Below are 18,897 nucleotides of genomic sequence, written 5' to 3' on the forward strand. Positions count from 1 at the left end.
CCCTTTAGACGGGGGCAGGAGTGCTCTGGTCATGACATCGTTTCCATTCCCCATTGAACTTCATCCCATCCACCTCACTCAAGCTGCCCACCTGGCATCTGTTTGCATTCAAATCCCTAGTCGGGCCCATCAGGGTGTCTTCCATTGGGCTCTGTAGTTGATCACCAAACCCTTGAGTTGACAAAGGATTGGAGGGGGTGCCTTGGCCAATTAAGGAGTTGAAAGCAGCAGGGAAGCTCTCCCTCTGACTACTCTCTTCAAATTTTTTGGACCCAGTCATCAGGAATCTAAGAGACCAAGGCCAGGCAGGTGGAGATAAGACAGGATTTGACCATCTACGCAGGGGTTTTTAAAGGTGGACCGCAGGCTCAACACTCCTTACACACACGCCACGTGGAGTTTCCCTGAAAGCTCTATTGATCAGCAGAAAGTTAGGGCAGCAGGAGTGACTGTCGAGGCAGAAATAGCTGCTATCAAAACCTGGTTCTGTCTATTTCTAGCTCTATCTACTCGAGTGTAGGTCTCAGTTTTCTTACCTATAAAAGAATTGTTGGGAGGATGAATTGATATAATATATAAAGCACCCATTCGTAGAATGAATAAATGAATGAAGAATCTCTCTTGGATGCTCCCCTACTCATCCTCTTACCTTGGGATCCCAGCCCAACTGTCACACTAGGGGAACCTTTCTAGAAGCCCTACCTGGATGAGTCCTGCTCTCGTGGTACCATAGACCTCTCCTTCAGAGCATTGATCACAGCTGTATTTTTGCAATTACTTATTTGATTATTTGATTGATGCCTGTCCCTTTTCCTAAATTATAAATCCCAAACCCTGAGAGTGGCATCTGCTTTTGCCACCATTTATCTGTAATGCCTGGCACAGCCTGTGTGCTCAGTACAGCTTTGCTGATTGAATAAATAAATGAGCAAAAGGTCACTCGCTCTTTAGTTATCAGAAACCACTCATTGAACTTTCTTCCCCTTCAAATCTTTGGCAGTCCCTACCCTGAGTTCAGGCAGCCTCCATTTGGCTCTCTGGCCATGTTTTATGTAGCCAGGGACATTCAGCTCTAGCTCCTCCTTGGGTGACATTCTAAGCAGAAAGCTTTCTTATAAAAGGAATCTAAGCCTGAGCATTGAGACTTGCTTTGAGTACAGATGCTTGAGAAGCCCTTTGTTCCCTGTAGTTAGACAGCCAAGGCAGAATATTGGCAGGGTTACAGACAGCACCTTTCCTCTTGGAGGAAGGACCAAGGGCATCACATCACAGCATCTTCCCTTCACCAATTACTAAGAGCTGCGTTTAAATAAATGCTCCTGATGACGTGCAAGTCACCAAAGCAGTGGGGGTTTTTTGGCTCTGGATTCTGTTTCCAGCAGTGGCAGGAGGGAACGTTTTGTAGAAGAACGTGGTTCACAATGATCGTAGATAATGGCTGTCACTGCTCAGCACTGGCTACGGGCTAATCGCTTTCGGTGCATACTCACATTTATGAGCAGCGGTGCAGGCTGTCATTCACAGAGCCTTTTATACACGATCTGCTTGTCCCTTTATAGGCCCAGCAACTCTATAGGTAGGTTCTCTGAGCACTGCCATTTTACAGATGAGCAAACTAAGGCACAGAGAAGTGAATTCACTGCCCCTTAATACTTACTATGTATCAGTTAATTGACCTAAGCTCCCTTCCTTTGTTCTTGTCCGGTTCTTAACACCTTTCAACCGTAGACTCATTCTAGGATTCAGAACTGGATTGTCACATTGGAAAAGAGTGGGAGATGGGAGTGTTATTACAGTTGAATAGTAGGTTCTCTCTGCTGACATCTCCAGGCCTCCACGTGAATATCCAGTCTCTAGCCCCTGGTCCACTTGCTTTGCTTATCAGAAAATTCAGTTCCTTTACATCTAGAGAGCATTGAAGAGAGGGTAGGAGTTGCCCTTTACAGTGCTGTGGCTTGTCCATGCCCTTGGAGTTGTACAATGATTAGGGCATAGGCTCTGAAGGCAGTTAGACTGGGATCACGTTCCAGTTCTTCATTCATTAGCACATGACCTCTGACAAGCTATTTATTTCTCCTTGCCTGATTTCCCTTGTTGTATTGCACTGGGCAGAGTATTCAGTATCAAGTTGAATACTGGCTGGAATGTTACCTAACTTCTCCAGGCCAGAATTTTCTTATCTGTAAATGAGAAGTCTCGATGGACCTATTTTACACGATTGTCAGACAGATTAAGTGATCTGAGGCATTCAAAATACTTAGCATGGTTCCCGTCATACACTAAATGCCCCACGAGTGCTAGGTGCTATCACTGTCACCCATGCGAGTCTGGATAGCGGGAATGGAGGACTCCCTTGTGACTCAGTTGTTCTCTCTGGCCTGGCCCTACCACCTGCCTGCTTGTTATTGCACCTGGTGATTTAGCATATTTCCCCAAACAGGTACCTGTACAAACTCCGCGACCTTCACCTGGACTGTGACAATTACACAGAGGCTGCCTATACACTCCTTCTCCACACCTGGCTTCTCAAGGTACTGCCTTTCCAGTAAAGGGGATTCATGCTGGGATCCCCATGGAGCCCTCACAGCAAGTTGGAGAGTGAAAAAGAAAAAGAATTAGCCAAATACATTTTGTTCTGCTCTGTGTCCCCAAACTCTTAAGCTGGCAGGTTACTTTTCTGCACTGCTTTGTCTGGTCACATAAGGTTTCTAGTGACCCTCACATTCAGCAGCAACAACACCCGAGATACGTCTTGCAGTTTTACATAACATTCAAACTGTTTTATATAACATCCAAACATCAACTGTAAATCATTAGCATGCCCTGTGAGCTGTTTTTCTTCTCTTGAAAGTGCTGCTGGAGCAGGACAAAGTCTGTAAGATTTCCTTTGGCTTTTGAAGTGCTGAGACCATGTCTTGCAGGGTTGCAGAGAAAAATCCTACAAGCCATACACATGAGCCAATGGAGAGTCAAATAAGTGTAACTCCACAGCAATGAGGAGGCGCTTCCCGTGGGAACTGCAGACCAGCATCTCTCTGATTGACACTCAGGGTGACAAGGAGGCCGGCAGGGATGTTTGCAGGGCTTCCTCCCACTCCTCAGCAGTTAGGGGAGACACCTGCCTCAGGTGACTGTGTGTGTCCTCTCTCCGCAGTGGTCAGATGAACAGTGCGCATCGCAGGTCATGCAGACAGGCCAGCAGCACCCCCAGACCCACCGACAGCTGAAGGAGACGCTCTATGAGATCATCATAGGCTACTTTGACAAAGGAAAGGTAATTGGTCCCTGCCCTTCCTCTCTCTGTGGAAACCCTAGCTACCAGAAAGGATTGTTCTCTCCCATATTTTACACCCAGTCCATCTGCAGGTCTGGTCAGCTCTCCCGCCCGACCCTAAGTCTGATCACTTCTCTCCATCTCCATTCCTTCCACCTCCATTCAAGGCACCAACATTGCTCACCTGGACACTCAGTGAATCCTAAGCAATCTCCCTGCCTCCTCTATTCCCCCCAACAGATCATCCTCCATATGGGAAACGGTGATCATAAAACATGCATTGGATCACGCCATTGTCCTGCGTACAGTCATCTCAAATGGCTCTCCCAATCCACTTAGAACAAATTACACAATCCCTCCCATGACCCATGAGGCCCCACACGAGCTGTCCCCTGACTACTTCTCTCATTTCATCTCTGCCAGGCTCCCTTTTGCTCACATGCTCTATGCCAAGCTCTTTTCCACCTCAGGGCCTTTGCACTTGCTTTTCCCAGCTTAGAACATTTCTCCTCCATATCTTACCATGGCCAGCTCCTTCTCACAGCTCAGGGTTTTGCCCAAGCAAAGGATGTCATGTCCTGAAGGAGGCCTTTCCAGACCACCTGAGACACAGCAGCACTCCTGCCCTGAGCCACGCTTACTGACTTATCTTCAGAGTACTTATCACTATCAGACATGACCTTGATCGTTTTGTTTTTGCTTGCTCATGTCTGGCTCCCCACTTTAGAAGGCCATGAGCACAGAGACTTGCCTTGTCCACTGCTAAGTGCCCCGTAGCTAGCACAGAGCCTTACATATGGGGCCTAGTAGATATATATTGAATAACTTAATTAATTGAATGTATGAATGACATCATGGTACCACCATTGATCTCTAAACAGCAAGAACAGGATGTTTTGTTGGGTTTGGTCTGGAGGTTGGCCAGACCTGCTACTGCCCATCCTCCAGTCTCCAGTAGACCTTCAGGAAACACCAACCCAAATGCTGTAGGAAGCATAGCACGGTGGTTAAGTGCTCAGGCTCTGGGTTTCAAGCCTCGTTCCTCTACCACCCACAATCTCCTTGGCCTTTCAGAGATTCCAATTCCCCATCCATAATAGTGGGACATTAACAGTACGTACTTCCTAGTTGCATTGTGAAAATTAGGTGAGAAAATGCATGTAGAGCACCTAACAGAGGACCTGGTACATAGTAGTAGCTTGTTAAATTTTAACTGTCATCGTTATTACCTACTCTGCCCTCGAGGCCCCAGTTGACTGGCCACTTCCTCTGTCAAGTTTTTCTTGAGTCCTCCAGCTTCCATACAGCTCTGCCTCTCCTCTGAATGGCAAGGCCTCTTACAGTTCATCAAGACACAATTTAATACTTAATTTTGGCCTGTTCTGTCACTGCAGTTCATTGCATCTGTCTTAGTCTGATCTTCCCACCTTCCCTGGAAAGATAAAATGAGGTAATGTCTGTGGAAGGGCTTATAAATTCCCAGGAGTTGAGCGGTTGGAGAACACTGTCTTTATAATTTACAATTATAAGCCTCTTGAGGGCAGAGACTCTGCCATCCCTGGAACCTCCTGTCCTGCTGACTCGATGTCAGAGCTTACTCTTGGTTTATGAGCTGACTAAGTCGGTCACAGTGTGAAAGCCCCAAAAGGACATGTCAAGCCTTGTCCTCTGCCAACTATCCAGTTCAACCCACTCTGTGCTGAGCAGAGAGGAAAAAGGCATAATCCCCAGTGTCAAGGGGCTTATTATCTAGTGGGTAAAGCAGACATACCGATTATCATCTTTTTTTGCACACTACCCTTTGGTGTTGTGCAAAAACGGGGAAAGGAGGTGGGAACGGGGTGGTATTAAAGTACTTTGGGAGCAGAGAGGAGGGGGCAGATGGGTATAGCTCACCCTGGAAGCCACTGCTGTCGTAGCTTCTAGAATGAAGCCCAAACTCTTTAGCATCCCTTTAACTTCCTTTCCCCATATCTCCCCTCATGGAGACTCATTGATCTAGACACACACAATGACTTTCTACTCCATAAGTCCATCTGTCATTACCTGGTGGACTCCTGTACATCCCTCAAAACCCAACTAGTACATCTGTTTATGTGTGTGCTTTACACACTCCTATGTCATGAAAGCAGAGACTGTGTCTTGGCCATTTTTATCACTGTTCCGTCAGTGTATACCATGCCCAGAAGCCAGCAGATGCTCAGTAACTAATGTATGAGACTCAGGGATCAGGGACTGTCAGAGGTCTTAGTGACCACATGGGCAGACCTGAAGGAAATTCCAGGTATCTGACTCCCTGCCTGTCCCCCTCCTTGGCCCCTTAGTGATCTCTTAACACATGGGGAGAGTATTTCTGGCATGTTATGGTGGGAAGTTGGCAAAGACCTCCACTTGAGCTGAACAGTCCCCTGGCCCGGCCTGGGGGTTTTAAAGAAAGCCCCAGGGACTTCCCTGGTGGCACAGTGGTTGAGAATCCTCCTGCCAGTGCAGGGTACACGGGTTCGATCCCTGGTCCGGGGAAGATCCCACATGCGGTGGAGCAGCTAAGCCCGTGTGCCACAACTACCGAGCCTGCGCTCTAGAGCCCTTGAGCCATGACTACTGAGCCCACGCACCACAACTACTAAAGCCCACACACCTAGAGCCCGTGCTCCGCAACGAGAAGCCACCGCAGTGAGAAGCCCACACACTGCAACACAGAGTAGCCCCCTCTCACCGCAATTTGAGAAAACCCACGCGCAGCAACGAAGACACAATGCAGCCAAAAAAAAAAAAAAAAAGCCTCAGCCCAGCCTGGTCTGTGGACTTGATTCCTCCTGGCACATAAAGCATTTTTATGCTGCTCACTAAGCTGTCCATGGGTTTACAGCCGTGGCTCCTCCACTCAGCACTTGCCTTTATTTATTTTTATGCTTGGATGCAGAGAGAGCACTTTTGCGACAAAGCACACACTGTGTTTTGGCAACGTCGCCTCTCTCCTCCCCCACCTCCCCCAGCTTTTCCATTAAGGTGCATCTTCCATTTTAAGCCAAATGTGAAATGTAATGGGTGTCCCTTGAGATTGCCAGATCTCCAGCCCACCCAGCACCTCCCTCTGCCTCTCTGCAGAGGTTGATGACCCCTTTGATCAAGGATGGAATGATAATCTATTGGTTTCAGTCAAAACGGAGCAGATGAAAAGGACCCCCTCTGTCCAGAGTTTGTTTTTCAGATTTTTTTTTAAAGATGGAAAAGACCTATTTAAAAAAAGTTTTCATCACTCTTTTTCATGCTGCCCCCTGCACAGTCACCCTAAATAACACCGTTAAGAAGTGATGGGTATAAAATTTCATTTACGCAAGATGAATAAATTCTAGACATCTTCTGTACAACATTGGGCCTATAGTTAACAATTCTTTATTGTGCATTTAAAAATCTGTTAAGTGGGTAGATCTCAGGTTGTGTCCTCACCACAAGTTTTTTAAAAAGTGAGAGAAAGAGAGGGAGGGAGGAAGGGAGGGAGGGAAGAAAGTTGGCCAAAGGAAAAAAGAAAGTGACGGACTGGCAGAGTGGAAAGATCCTAAGAGCGAACATCAGGGGAACTGGATCTGGCGTCAACTCTGTCCCCGGAAACTCGCTGCCCTCTTACTTCTTTGTGAACCATTTCTGTTTGGGAAATGGGGTTACCACCTCCCTGCCCCACCTGCACACAGGGAGCTGAGGCAGTCAAATGTTCATTTACTGAGCACTTCTAAGGGAGGGAATGAAGCACAAGGTCGAGGGTCACACTCGTGTGCATCCTGGCCCTGCTTTTGGTTGGGCGTTTGACCTGGGGCAGATGCTCTGCTGATCTGAGCCTCCATTTCTCACCTGGGAAATGCAGATGCTACTAGTCACCTCTCAGGGTGGTTGTGAAGATCCCGAGAGCATGTAAATAAAGTATCCAGCCTCGTCTGTGGGTGTTCCATTATTTATCACGAAACTAGGGTGAGAGGCAGAGGGTAGGTCTGCTTCCTGGGAAACGCTCAGCTCCCTGGGTGTAGGACTGGGTCCGGGCCAGAGTAAGGCCCGTGGCTCAGTCCCAGGAGAGAGCTGCCCTGGTCCCTTCCTTAGCAAGGGCTCTGCAAGCCTGGAGGTCCCCCTAACCGTTGTCTCCACGACCTTCCTCGTAGATGTGGGAAGAGGCCATCAGTCTGTGCAAGGAGCTGGCGGAACAGTATGAGATGGAAATCTTTGACTATCAGCTGCTGAGCCAGAACCTGGTAAGCTGTCCCCAGGGGGAGCTGACTGCCCTGGAGGCTGGGTGCTCAGGGCCTTAGCCCGGCAGAGAGGCTGGGCAGAGGGGGAGGCGGGGCAGGAAGCCACATGGGGTTAGGACATCAGGAAAGGAATGGAAGTAGGGCCTGAGCTGAGCCAGGCTGTGCTGAGCATCTCCCTCCCAGTTGGGAATATTTCCCAAGGGAGGTCTTCTGGGAAAACTCATCAGTTTCTCAGATGGAGCGTTAAGTACCTGCTTGGCGTTGGGGCCGCTGCCGTTGCCCACCCAGTAAACACTGTGCTACATTTGCAGGAAAATTCCCACAAATCACTAGGCCAATTAAATAAAAACGCAAATGCGTGCTTTCTGATTAACAGGTAAATCACATTAAAATGCTCCCCATCTGGCCATCCCCATTAGCTCCTCGAAGCTTGTGACTTGGTGGTACCAGTGGAAAGTGGGGGGAAGCCAGCCTATCCTGTTTATGCCGCAGAGGCCAGGGCTTGGGGGTGGGTGACCCCTGCAGGGAAAATGCAGGACTTTTTGTCTGCTCCCCCCACTCTCTTCCCACTGGCCTGAGAGCCAGGACCCCAGGGCCCCATCTGAGCCCATTTTGAGATGCCAGTCCAGCTGTTCGTAGGGAACTGTAAAACGAGAGTCAGAATGTTGGAAGAAGATTGATAGCTTCTGGTGGGGGCGTGGACGTGGATTATAGTGCTCTAAGGTATGAGGCAAACACACACACTACTTGCACCAAGAAACACTTACATCTACCTGAGTCTGTCCACATAGTTGTTTGTGGGTGTGGAGGCACGCACGCCTTCTAAACGTGTGCAGTGCACAGGCACACACACAGCACACATCCATGCACACACACGTACCCAGTGTACATTCACGCACACGCTGATGGGCATGCACATCCGTGCACCAAGCCCACGTCGCACAGGCTTCATGTCCGGGGCCACACACATATATCTTCCATGTTGTGTCCAATTTAAGATGCACCAGTCTATTTTACGTGCCCCATCATGATTTCTCTCCAGTTAATAGTAATTGGGAGATGCCATTAGGTGTAAAGTAAAACACAGACTATTTTCAAAGATGTTAAAATATGAAAAACACACACCGCTTGGAATTGATGAAATATGTTAGGTGTGCATGCATAGGAAGACGTCTATATCCGGAAACACTTATCCATCCATAGGCCGCCACAAACACATTTCCAGGGAGAGTGGAGTGACGATGCTGCTGGGGGCTCTGAACAGCTGGCTGGGTTCAGTTCCGTGCTTCCTGGCTGCGCTGTGAGATACCATTTCTTTATCTGCAAAACAGAGATACAATTCCATGGGATTGTCATGAGGGCAATGCAAGTAAATGTGCTGGTGCAGGTAGCGTGATTAACAGGGTATCTGGTTACAGCCATCACTATTATGATTACAGACAGTTCCATGACTATGCAAACACGTGCACTCGGCACATTGGTTCTGGTGGAAGGAGCCCATCTTAACTGTGGCCTCTTGGAGTTGAATGTGCCTTTAATACACATCTATGTTGTCACAAGTTATGGGTTTTCTTCTTCCAGGTCCAGCAGGCAAAATTCTATGAAAACATCATGAAAATCCTCAGACCCAAGCCAGACTACTTTGCTGTGGGATACTACGGCCAGGGTTTCCCCTCCTTTCTCCGGGTAAGTCTGTGGGTGACGCAGACACAGGCCAGGGATCCGCGGCCTTGGCATCCCGGCTCTCCCTCTGTGCTTTGAGGCTCTGCTTGTGCTCAGAACCTGTGCTCTTCTCTGTCTGAACGCTGTCCCCACCTTCACACACACCCCAGTCCCCCTCCATCCTCAGCACCTCAGCCACCCCCCGTGTTTCTCGACATACACAGCAATCAGAGCTGCCTTGTGAGGTAGTGAGCACCCCATACTGGGAATGAGGTGCTCAGAGAGGCTGGAGGAGCTCTGCTACCCAGCAGGCACTGCAGAGCACTAGTTGTCAGACCTTTTGGTCTCAGGGCCATTTTCTCTCTGAAAAATGATCAAGGCCCCTGAAGAACTTCTGTATTTGTAGACTTTATCTGTCTACATTTACGATACTCAAAATTAAAGCTAAGAAGATTTTTAAATGCAGTTGTCCCTTGGTATCCACCAGGAATTGGTTTCAGGACCCTCTGCAGATACCAAAATCTAGTACTCAAGTCCCTTGTATGAAATAGTGTAGTATTTGCATATAACCTCCTAAGTGCTTTAAATCACCTCTGGACTACTTATAATACCAAATACAATGTAAATGCTATGTAAATAGTTGCTGGAGTGCAGCAAATTCAAGTTTTGCCTTTTGGAACTTTCTGGAATTTTTTTTCAAATATTTTTGATACACGGCTGAATCCATGGATTAAGAACCTGAAGACACGGAGGATTAACTGTATCCATTTATTTAAAAATAAGAAGAATAAACCCATCATATGTTAACATAAATTAGATCTTTATGAAAATGGCTGTATTTTCCAATAAAAAATTAGTGCATATAGTGAGATTGTTTCATATTTTTGCAAATCTCTTAAATATCTAGATTAAGAGAAGGCAGCTTAGATTCTTATATCTGCTTCTGCATTCAGTCTGTTGGTGATACCACACATCATGCAGCCTTAAATGTATACTCATGAGAGAATGAGAGTGAAAAAGGAAAATGGCTGTTATGAAAAGAGTTTTAATCTTGTGAGGCCCTGACGGGGTCTTGGGGCCCCTCAGGGATCCCCTGGAGCACAGTGTCTGAACTGCTGCTTTCCTGGATTATTGATTCATCAGGGAGAGAGTTGCGTTAGGTCAGCTGAAGACTTCTCTTCTGGTCTTTGAGTCTGTGGTTCAATCCTCAGGTCAGGGAGATACAAAAGAAACCTGACCTCCCCTGATTGAGTCTCGTCAAGGAGACAAACCACTCACCATGACCAGTCGGTGCGGCAGTCAGGGTGGCCCTCCAGAGTGAGCTGCAGAGGGGGGAGCTAGTGAAGTTTTCCTGCATGGAATAGAGATGACTTCCCACACCTGATCCTGCATCACAGACCCCTGGGGAACTTGTTAAAAGTTCACGTTCCTGGGTCCCACTCCCACAGACTCCATTTCAGCAAGTCTGGAGTGAGGCCCAAGAATCTGAACTTCTAGAAGGCTCCTAGGCTTTTGTGATGAGAGGCCAGGTTTGGAAACAAACACTGATATATAAAGGTCAGTGGCAGACATGGGTTTGGACAGAAGAATTTAGGGGCCATTAGAGGCAGCACAGATATGGTCTAAAACAGGGTTTCTCACCTTCAGCTCTGTGGACATTTTAGACCAGGTGACTCTTAGCTGTGAGGGCCTGTCCTGTGCACTGAAGGATGTTTAGCAGCACCTGGGCCTCTACCCACTAGGTTCCAGTAGTGGCCCTCTCTGGAGCCGTGACAACCAAAAATGTTTCCAGGCATTGCCAGCATCCCAAATCACGCCCTGTTTGAAAACGACCAGTCTAAAAGAAGCTAACATGGTCAAGGAGCAATAAAGAGCGTGTTTCCACAGATCCAAGTGGTGAAGGACCTGAATGCTGGTCCCTTCCAGCCCACAGGTCCAGCCCACAAGGTCCATTAAAGGCAGGAGGGAAACTGTGTGGTCAAGTAAATGGGAGAGTGGGTGTGACACAGTGAAAGCTGAGTGAGGAATTATTCTGGAAGCTGCACTTAAGATCGTTGGAAGAAAAAGTTCTCAGCATCCATGATCTCCTCTCCCTTTAGAACCCATCTTTTTAAAGAAGTGGTGTGTCTAGCTAGAAGGTCAGTGACTTGAGCTCTTCCTTTCTTTCCCTTGGGGAGAAACAGAGAGTGGAGAGATCTATAGAAGGTCCCCATGACAGGCCTCCCAGCTTTGCTTGAACCATCTCCTCCAAGGCTGGGCCCTGGGATCTCTGATGGGTGTCATTTCTCTGCAGAACAAAGTGTTCATCTACCGAGGGAAGGAGTATGAGCGAAGAGAAGATTTCCAGATGCAGCTGATGAGCCAGTTCCCCAACGCAGAGAAGATGAACACAACCTCTGCCCCCGGGGATGATGTGAAGAATGCCCCAGGCCAGTGTATCCTTTAAGAATGCCCCAGCCAAGGGCCAGGCATGGGCAGCCCTGCCGGGACTTCAGTCCACAGAGCCCCGTCTTAGAGCTCAGAAGTGCTGCCAGAATCATTGCAGTGGTGCCAATATTAGTGTCCAGTGTGGGATCCAAAAAGAACCCATCTCAGGAAACTCTAAATGTTGCCTTCATTGATAAATTCACTCACTCACTCATTCCTTCATTCTTGTGATGAGTACTGCCAGCCCTGACTCTGCCAAGCCTTGTGCAAGGCATTGGAGACTACACTCACAAAGGGGTTCTACCTCCAGGGAGCTTTCAGTGTAGCAAGTAAAAGACATTGAACAGCTAATTGCATTGTTAAATATGCATTTAGAAAAACGTGATCAATGCTAAAAGAAAGCCCTTCAGCTTGCCGTGATTGGGAGGGCAGGGAACGCTTCCTTGAGGAGGGCGATGTTGAAGGTGAGGTAATGAGCCAAAGCTTAGTGGGAGGTGGGAAGAATGTCCCAGACAGCGGGAAGAGCCGCCATCCGCAAAAGCAAAGGTTCCGAGAACTGGAATGGTGCCACATTGCCCTTATAATAAAACCCAAACTCCCGACCAAGGCCTGCGAGGCTGTCTGTCCATCATCTGACCCCTTCCTGTGTCTCCAGTGTCCTCGCCTCCGACTCTTCCTTCCCTTTCTCTCTGGCCGCACAGATCTTGTTTCTGTTCCTTAAACATGCCCAGCTTGTTCCCGCCTCTGGGCCTGTGCATTCTCTCTTCCCTCTGCTTGGAATGCCTTTCCCCCAGCTCCTGTCTCACCCATCAGATCCTAACTCAGTGTCACCTCCCACAAGAGGCCTTCCCTGGCCCCCATATCGGAAGCCTTCTGGACTCTGTTATCTGAAACCCTGTTTGTTTGCTTTAGAGAATTGATCTCAATCTGTCGTTATCTGTTGTGCTCTCAAAGACAGAACTAGAACAGAAGCTCCGGGAGGGCAGAGACCTGCGCTGCCAAGCTCACTGCAGTAATCCCCGAAGCCAACTCTCAGAAAATACTTGCTGGTTAACAGAAAGAGAAAGAAAACAAGAGAGAAGGAAAAAGCAAGAGGAGATAGATAGAGAAAGGAAGGAGGGAGGGAGGTACCACCGATGGAGCCAGCTCTCTGGAGCACACAGAAGGCCAAGGCGACAGGAGATGGTGCTAGTGAGGTTGGGTAGAGCGTGCTGGAAATGGGCTCCATTGCAGCAAAGCATAATGTTCATAAGGCCGGTTCTGACGCTGGGCTGGGTCAGGGCTCAGGGGGTCAGAGAGGGTACAGACCCAAGGATAAGGCAGACAGCTGAGCGACGGGGGAGGGGATACGTTAACCTAGCCTGGCTCCTGTGTTGCACCCTGTAGCACAAATTAAGTTACATCCTTTAAAATGGGGCTGACAGGTTTCATGGCTGGTCTGCTAAGTCTGCCGAACCTTAAGCCAAATATTTTCCACTCGCGTGATAAATATTCATCTGTAACCTTTTCATTGTGCTCGCCTGCCCTTCATGCCTGCTCTACCATGGTTGTTTGCAGGAGGAAGTGCAACCGGTGGTGGGCCTGGCTGGTTACAAATGGGAGTTTGGTTATAGGCGAGACATGGGATTAGTACTAAGGCCCTTCTAAGTGGATATCCTGGTGTTGAACAACTCTGTGACCTTTTAACTCGCGGTGGGAGGGGAGAGCTTGTGTGACTGGGCCACGTCATTATACGCAGGCCTGATTCAGCTCCAGGAACCAGGTAGAAAAGAGAAAGTGGGAGGGCTGACATTTGCTAAATATCTTCTTCATGCCACACATGAGACTGAGTGTTTTATAACTAATTTTTCTAATCCCCATACAACCCTATTAGGTGGGTATTGATTTTCCCTATTTCATAGAGAAGGAACATACAGGGCAGAGAGGTAAGGTGCTTTGCCTAGGGTTACAAAGCTAGTTAATGATGGAGTTGAGATTTGAACTCCAAGATCTGTCTCAAAGTCTGCATTCTTTCTGTAGTGCCGTTGTTTTGTTTAAGATTAGTGAACAGAATGTTCTTTATTAACTATTGTAACATGGTGGCGCACCAGGCATTTTCACGCATTGTTTCATTTTATCCTCATAGTAATCCTGTGAGTTGGGTAGTATCACTCTGCATTTTGCAAATAAGAAGACTAAGGCTCAGGAAAATGTAAGCAGCTTATACCAGGTCCCAGGAATTGATGGAACTAGGATTTGAACTCGGGTTGGACTTTTGCCAAAATCTAAGCTCTTAAGGCTCTGTTCTCTTGCCTTTACGTGTTGCAAAGCTGACAAGCAGTTTGAAAAGGGGACAAATCTCATGTCTTCTCACTTAGGTATCCAAGTAGTAGAAGACATTTGAAAGCAAAGGTCTCTGTTGGGTGTCTCCTGTCCCCCGCCCTCTCCTCTGCCTAGACCTTGGAGCTACAGTTCCATGTATAGATTCAGCACGGTTCCATGCATACATTCAGCACATGGTGAGAGAGTCAAGCCATGCATCCTGCTGGACGTGATCAGAGGGCTCTGATGTCACTGGCTTCTCCAGGACAGGTTTGGATTCTTCTCTTAGGCCAAGTCCAATTGCTAAGATCAGTAGACATGGTTTAGAACCTACTTTAAAATAGGGGTTGGCAGACTTCTCTGTAAAGGACCAGATAGGACATATTTTAGTCTCTGTGGGCCATGTGTCTCTGTCACAATTACTCAACTCTGCTGTGGTGGGAGAGCAGCCGTAGGTAGTACATAAATGGACGGGTATGACTGTGCCCCGATAAGACTATATTTATGAACACCGAAATTTGAATTTAATATATTTTCACACGTCACATAATACTTTTTTTCAAATATTTTAAAATATAAAAAGTATTCTTAGCTGTGAGCCATACAAGGACAGGCAGTGAGCAGGATTTGACCCGAGGGCCATAGTTTGCCAGTCCTGCTCTAGACTTAATCCAGGGTGATTTCCCTCCCAGAGAAGGCTGTTTGCTATTTGACTTGAGAAGGAAGGTAGTTTTCCTGATTATGGAAATCCTCCCAGTGAGGTTTATTCATTTGTGTTAAGTATTGCTCGCTCTTGCCCTCTCCTCTGTGTGTGTGTGTGTGTGTGTGTGTGTGTGTGCGCGCGTGCACGTGCGCGTATGTGTGTGTGTCTCTGTGTCTCTCTGTCTCTCTCTGAGGCACTCTCATTTCATGTGGAAATACTCTTCAGAGGTAAAACAGTTAAAGCCCCAAGACATTAGTATGAAGTGAACTTATTGGGGGAGGGGGATTAAATTTAACTTGGAATTATATTTCGGCCATTTCTTATGTGTGAAAGAGCCCTAGCCTCTGCATCAGAAAGCTCACAGTCTGGTGGGGAAGCAACAGAAGGGAGAAGAGAGGGAGCTGGAGAGATAAGAGTCCTAATTACAGATGCGTTGCTTTGGAGGGTCAGGAAGGAAAAGGACACCTGGATGAGGATAGATTGAATGTTCATGGAGCTGTGGGGAAATCGTCCACACAAAGGGAACAGTATAGTCTGTTGGATACTCAGAGATAATGGTGGGAAATGACTTGGAATCATATTAGAATATCTGAATACTCCATATTCAAATATTGGCATATTTGAATGCCAACAAGAGGAGTCTGTGATTCCTTAGTTGGCAGAAGTGTCAGGCTTAGGGGAAGAGTTTTTGGACTTATGGTGGTCATCAGGTAGAATAGAGGGATGAGAGTACTTGGATACCTGAAGAAGAGAGATGGGTAAAGAAGCCATGGAAGGTAGGGAAAGGGAAGTAAGGTCCAGGGATGGGACCAGTGACTACTGACCTTGTTTATTTGGCTTGCCATATTATCGATTTACAATGAATAAAGGTCTAGAATAGGCATGACAAAGATCTGGCACACCTGATGCCTCTCCTGTATCCTGTGCCCATGGCAGGCATCACTAATCGATCATGGACCTCTTTCCCACTGAGCCTGGACATGGCCTTACATTCCTGCCCCAGACAGTTACTCTCAAACTTTCAGAGTTGGAGTACAAAATGAACGTATTTGCCTTCTCTAAAGCAGTGCTTCTCAAACTGGAGCGTGCATATGAATCACCTGAGTATCTTATAAAATACAGACTCTGATTCAGTAGGTCTGATGTGGGACCTGAGATTCACCATTTCTAACAAGCTCTCAGGTGATGGTGATGCTGCTGGTCAGAGGGCTGCACTGAACAGAAGTCTGGAATCAAAGAACCCTGAGCTTAGGGTTAAGAGACCCCAATACAGGCCCTTGCTCTGTGCTCACAAGCTGTGTGACCTTCAACAGGTTGTCCAGCTTCTTTGACCTTGATGTCCTTGTCTCTGGAAAGTATGATTCACGTTAACAGCGCTGCTCAGCAAAACCGGAGAGATGAAAGGAGACCATGGGGAGACGTGCGCTGCAGTTGATGGACAGCTATAAATGCATTAGGCGTTATTCTTGTTAATGATAATAATATAGCAATGATAATGATAATTAAGGACTACTAACCAACTGTTAGCAGAGGTTGAGCCCTGGCATGGGTTGCAAGTGACGGGCAGCTCTGTCAAGGACCACGGTGACTGCTAACTGGTCACTAGGACCTAGTTGGCAGCCAGCACCCTGAGGTTGGTCACTCGTTAAAAACTTGGGCCCAGAAGGACTGTCCTGGGAGGTCTCACCTGGGACCTGCTGTGCTTGGAACTGTCCCCCCGACTGAGACGTTGTGAGCTCTTAACTGCGGGAATCACAGACATCCAGTGTTTCACTGTCCAGCCCGTCTTGTATGAACACCCAAGGTTCAAGAATAAGCCGGTGCCTGACCAGATTATGAAGTAAGTCCCACAGCTCAGGGGAGGGAGTGTTGGGGAGGAGCATCCCATGGGGCTGCCAAGACGAGCTGGCAGCAGGACAGGCCGTGGTGCCTTCTAGTTCCTTCCCTATCTTAGCCAGCCTGTCCTCCCTTTTCCTCTTGGGAGAAGCACCACCTCTCCCATGACCCCTCTGGGCTCTGTCCCTGAAAAGGCTGACACCAGAGATGGCCGGGGAGAGCGAGGGGTGAGGCTCACCTTGTGGCAGAGCGAGTCCGCAGGAAGCAGCAGTGGGCTTCGCTGAAGTGGACGTGGAGAGCCGGTTGCTCAGGTTGATCCCAGAGTGGCTCCAGAAATCCACAGCCAGAGAGTGTGGGCAGACGGGCGACAGGCAGGTGGGGGACAGAGGGCCGGTGCTCAGGCCGAGCACTTCCTCCACAGGGACATCTTGTAGGCATTTGTTAAGGTGCATTGACAATGGTTGTGTTCAGATTACGACGTAAAAAGGGGACATCAGAGGAATTCCCTGGCTGTCCAGTGGTTAGGACTCGGCGCTTTCACTGCTGAGGGCCTGGGTTCAATCCCTGGTTGGGGAACCCACAAGTTGTGAGGCACAGCCAAAACATAAAATAAAAAATAAATAATAAAATGAAATAGGGGACATTAGAGGAAGCAGCATGAAGGCAGGTGTGGTCTGTTTAATGCCAGATCGCAAGGTCAGGGATGAGGCAACAAAGCAGGGCACCACGCTGCCCCCTCCAAGCTGTCTGGCTCACGCCACTCAGGCCCAGACACCCAGTTGAGCACCTCGAGTGGCTTAGGAAAAGGCCTCTCTTCTGGGAAGACCCGTTGGAAGCAGGAGCTCCTTTGTGAGAGGAAAGGCCTGTTCCTACGGGGAGAAGCAGCCTCACGGCAGTGCAGGCGGCTGAGCAGATCCTCAAGCTCATCTTGGAGCTCAGCCTCCCGTCACCTCTCGGCCAGGCACCCTTGGGCAGGGGATGACCACCATACGGCTACCATGCCCTGCTGGCCCTGACGTTAGAACCGCCCCAGAGGTTCAAGGGAGAGTGATTTGGGGGATGGCTGGGACACCTAAGGAGATCCTTGGAAGATACCCCTGGGACATTAGCCTAGGACCTTAGATGTATCCAGACCCTTCATTGAGATCACAAGAAACAATAACCCAGGCACCACTATGTGCATTAGTGATAGAATTCCAACTTTGGGGGCACCCTACGGGGTGCTATATTCTCATGAGGGCCTAAGACCGACTAGCTTCTAAATCATCTTACAAGGAAAGCCTGGTTTTAAATGTTGCAGCGAGGACTCTGCCAGACGTGGAGTTTACCGTAGTGGGCCTCCCTGGACGGTACAGGGTCAGGTCAGGTTTTGCTCTCAGGAGCCTCAGCCTCTTCCTGTCTTGCAGCTTTTATAAGTCCAACTACGTGCAGAAGTTCCACTACTCCCGGCCAGTGCGCAGGGGGACCGTTGACCCTGAGAATGAGTTTGCCGTAAGTATCTCCCCTCCCCTCCCCTTTGGCAGCCTTGATCATTGCCCAGGGCCTCCTTTACCAACCAGAGCCTGCACCTGCCAGAATCAGAATTGGGAGGGCATCTGATCTAAAGCCAAAGGAAGGAACACTAGCTTCCATTGGTACGATGACACCCATTCTCCAGGCTCTTCCGTTGGGTTTGCTTTCTCATTTCTTGAGCCTCTCCACTCTCTAGATACCACCCAGGCCTGGCGTGAGATGCACCTTTCAACCTCAGGGAGTTCACAGTCCCCAGTGTCACTGTGTGCTTCCCAGCCAGGACCTACCTGTCTTCTATTCCCGAGGGCCGAGGCTGGCACGAGGAGACAGCTCCAAGTCTCTCTCAGCTCTTTCCCTTGGACTGTGATTCTTTGCACTGGGGGAGTCACTGTCCCTTGAAGAATCTGATGAACACTGTAGACCTCCCCCCAGAAAATGCAGGTGGATGCATTCAATATTGCCTAAAACTTCTGCCTGTTCAGAGACCCAGGTTAAAACATACTGGACCCAAATCCAGGGAAAACTTAAACTTCACCTTGGGAAAGAATTCTTCAGGGTAAAGTGGGAGCGTATTTCTGAGTCTTGTAATTTTTATTCTGATTCCGGGTGGATAGGAGGCCTGGGGGCCTGGCTGGGTTCCCACCAAACTCTGATGGTCAGGTTTCATGTGTGTTGCTTTCCTGCCCTTGTCACCCCTGCCCACGGGACAGTCGATGTGGATCGAGAGGACCTCCTTTGTGACCGCGTACAAGCTTCCGGGCATCCTGCGCTGGTTTGAGGTGACTCAAATGTCCCAGGTGAGTCTGTGGGGCTCAGGAGGCTCCTGAGACTGGAAAAAGGGAAATGCTTTTGTTCAAAGCCACTGCAGGAGTCCAGGAATTCTGGTGCAGGAAGGGACCTGAGGCAGCATCCAGTTTACCTGCTTTCAAATTTTTTTTTTTTTT

At 48.5% G+C, this 18,897-nt stretch overlaps 1 protein-coding gene across 1 annotated transcript in view; it reads left to right on the forward strand.

The window, feature by feature from the left end:
• DOCK2 (dedicator of cytokinesis 2) overlaps positions 1-18,897 on the forward strand; it is a 407,888-nt gene that overhangs the window by 366,592 nt on the left and 22,399 nt on the right. Inside the window, exons 37-44 of the mRNA XM_030829968.3 lie at positions 2,441-2,531; positions 3,155-3,274; positions 7,426-7,515; positions 9,094-9,198; positions 11,468-11,609; positions 16,364-16,445; positions 17,848-17,932; positions 18,664-18,750. Coding sequence (XP_030685828.1) covers positions 2,441-2,531; positions 3,155-3,274; positions 7,426-7,515; positions 9,094-9,198; positions 11,468-11,609; positions 16,364-16,445; positions 17,848-17,932; positions 18,664-18,750 — 802 coding nt within the window. The remainder of the gene's footprint in view (positions 1-2,440; positions 2,532-3,154; positions 3,275-7,425; positions 7,516-9,093; positions 9,199-11,467; positions 11,610-16,363; positions 16,446-17,847; positions 17,933-18,663; positions 18,751-18,897) is intronic.

The sequence above is a fragment of the Globicephala melas genome, chromosome 3 (genome assembly GCF_963455315.2).
Source record: "Globicephala melas chromosome 3, mGloMel1.2, whole genome shotgun sequence".
Taxonomy (NCBI): domain Eukaryota; kingdom Metazoa; phylum Chordata; class Mammalia; order Artiodactyla; family Delphinidae; genus Globicephala; species Globicephala melas.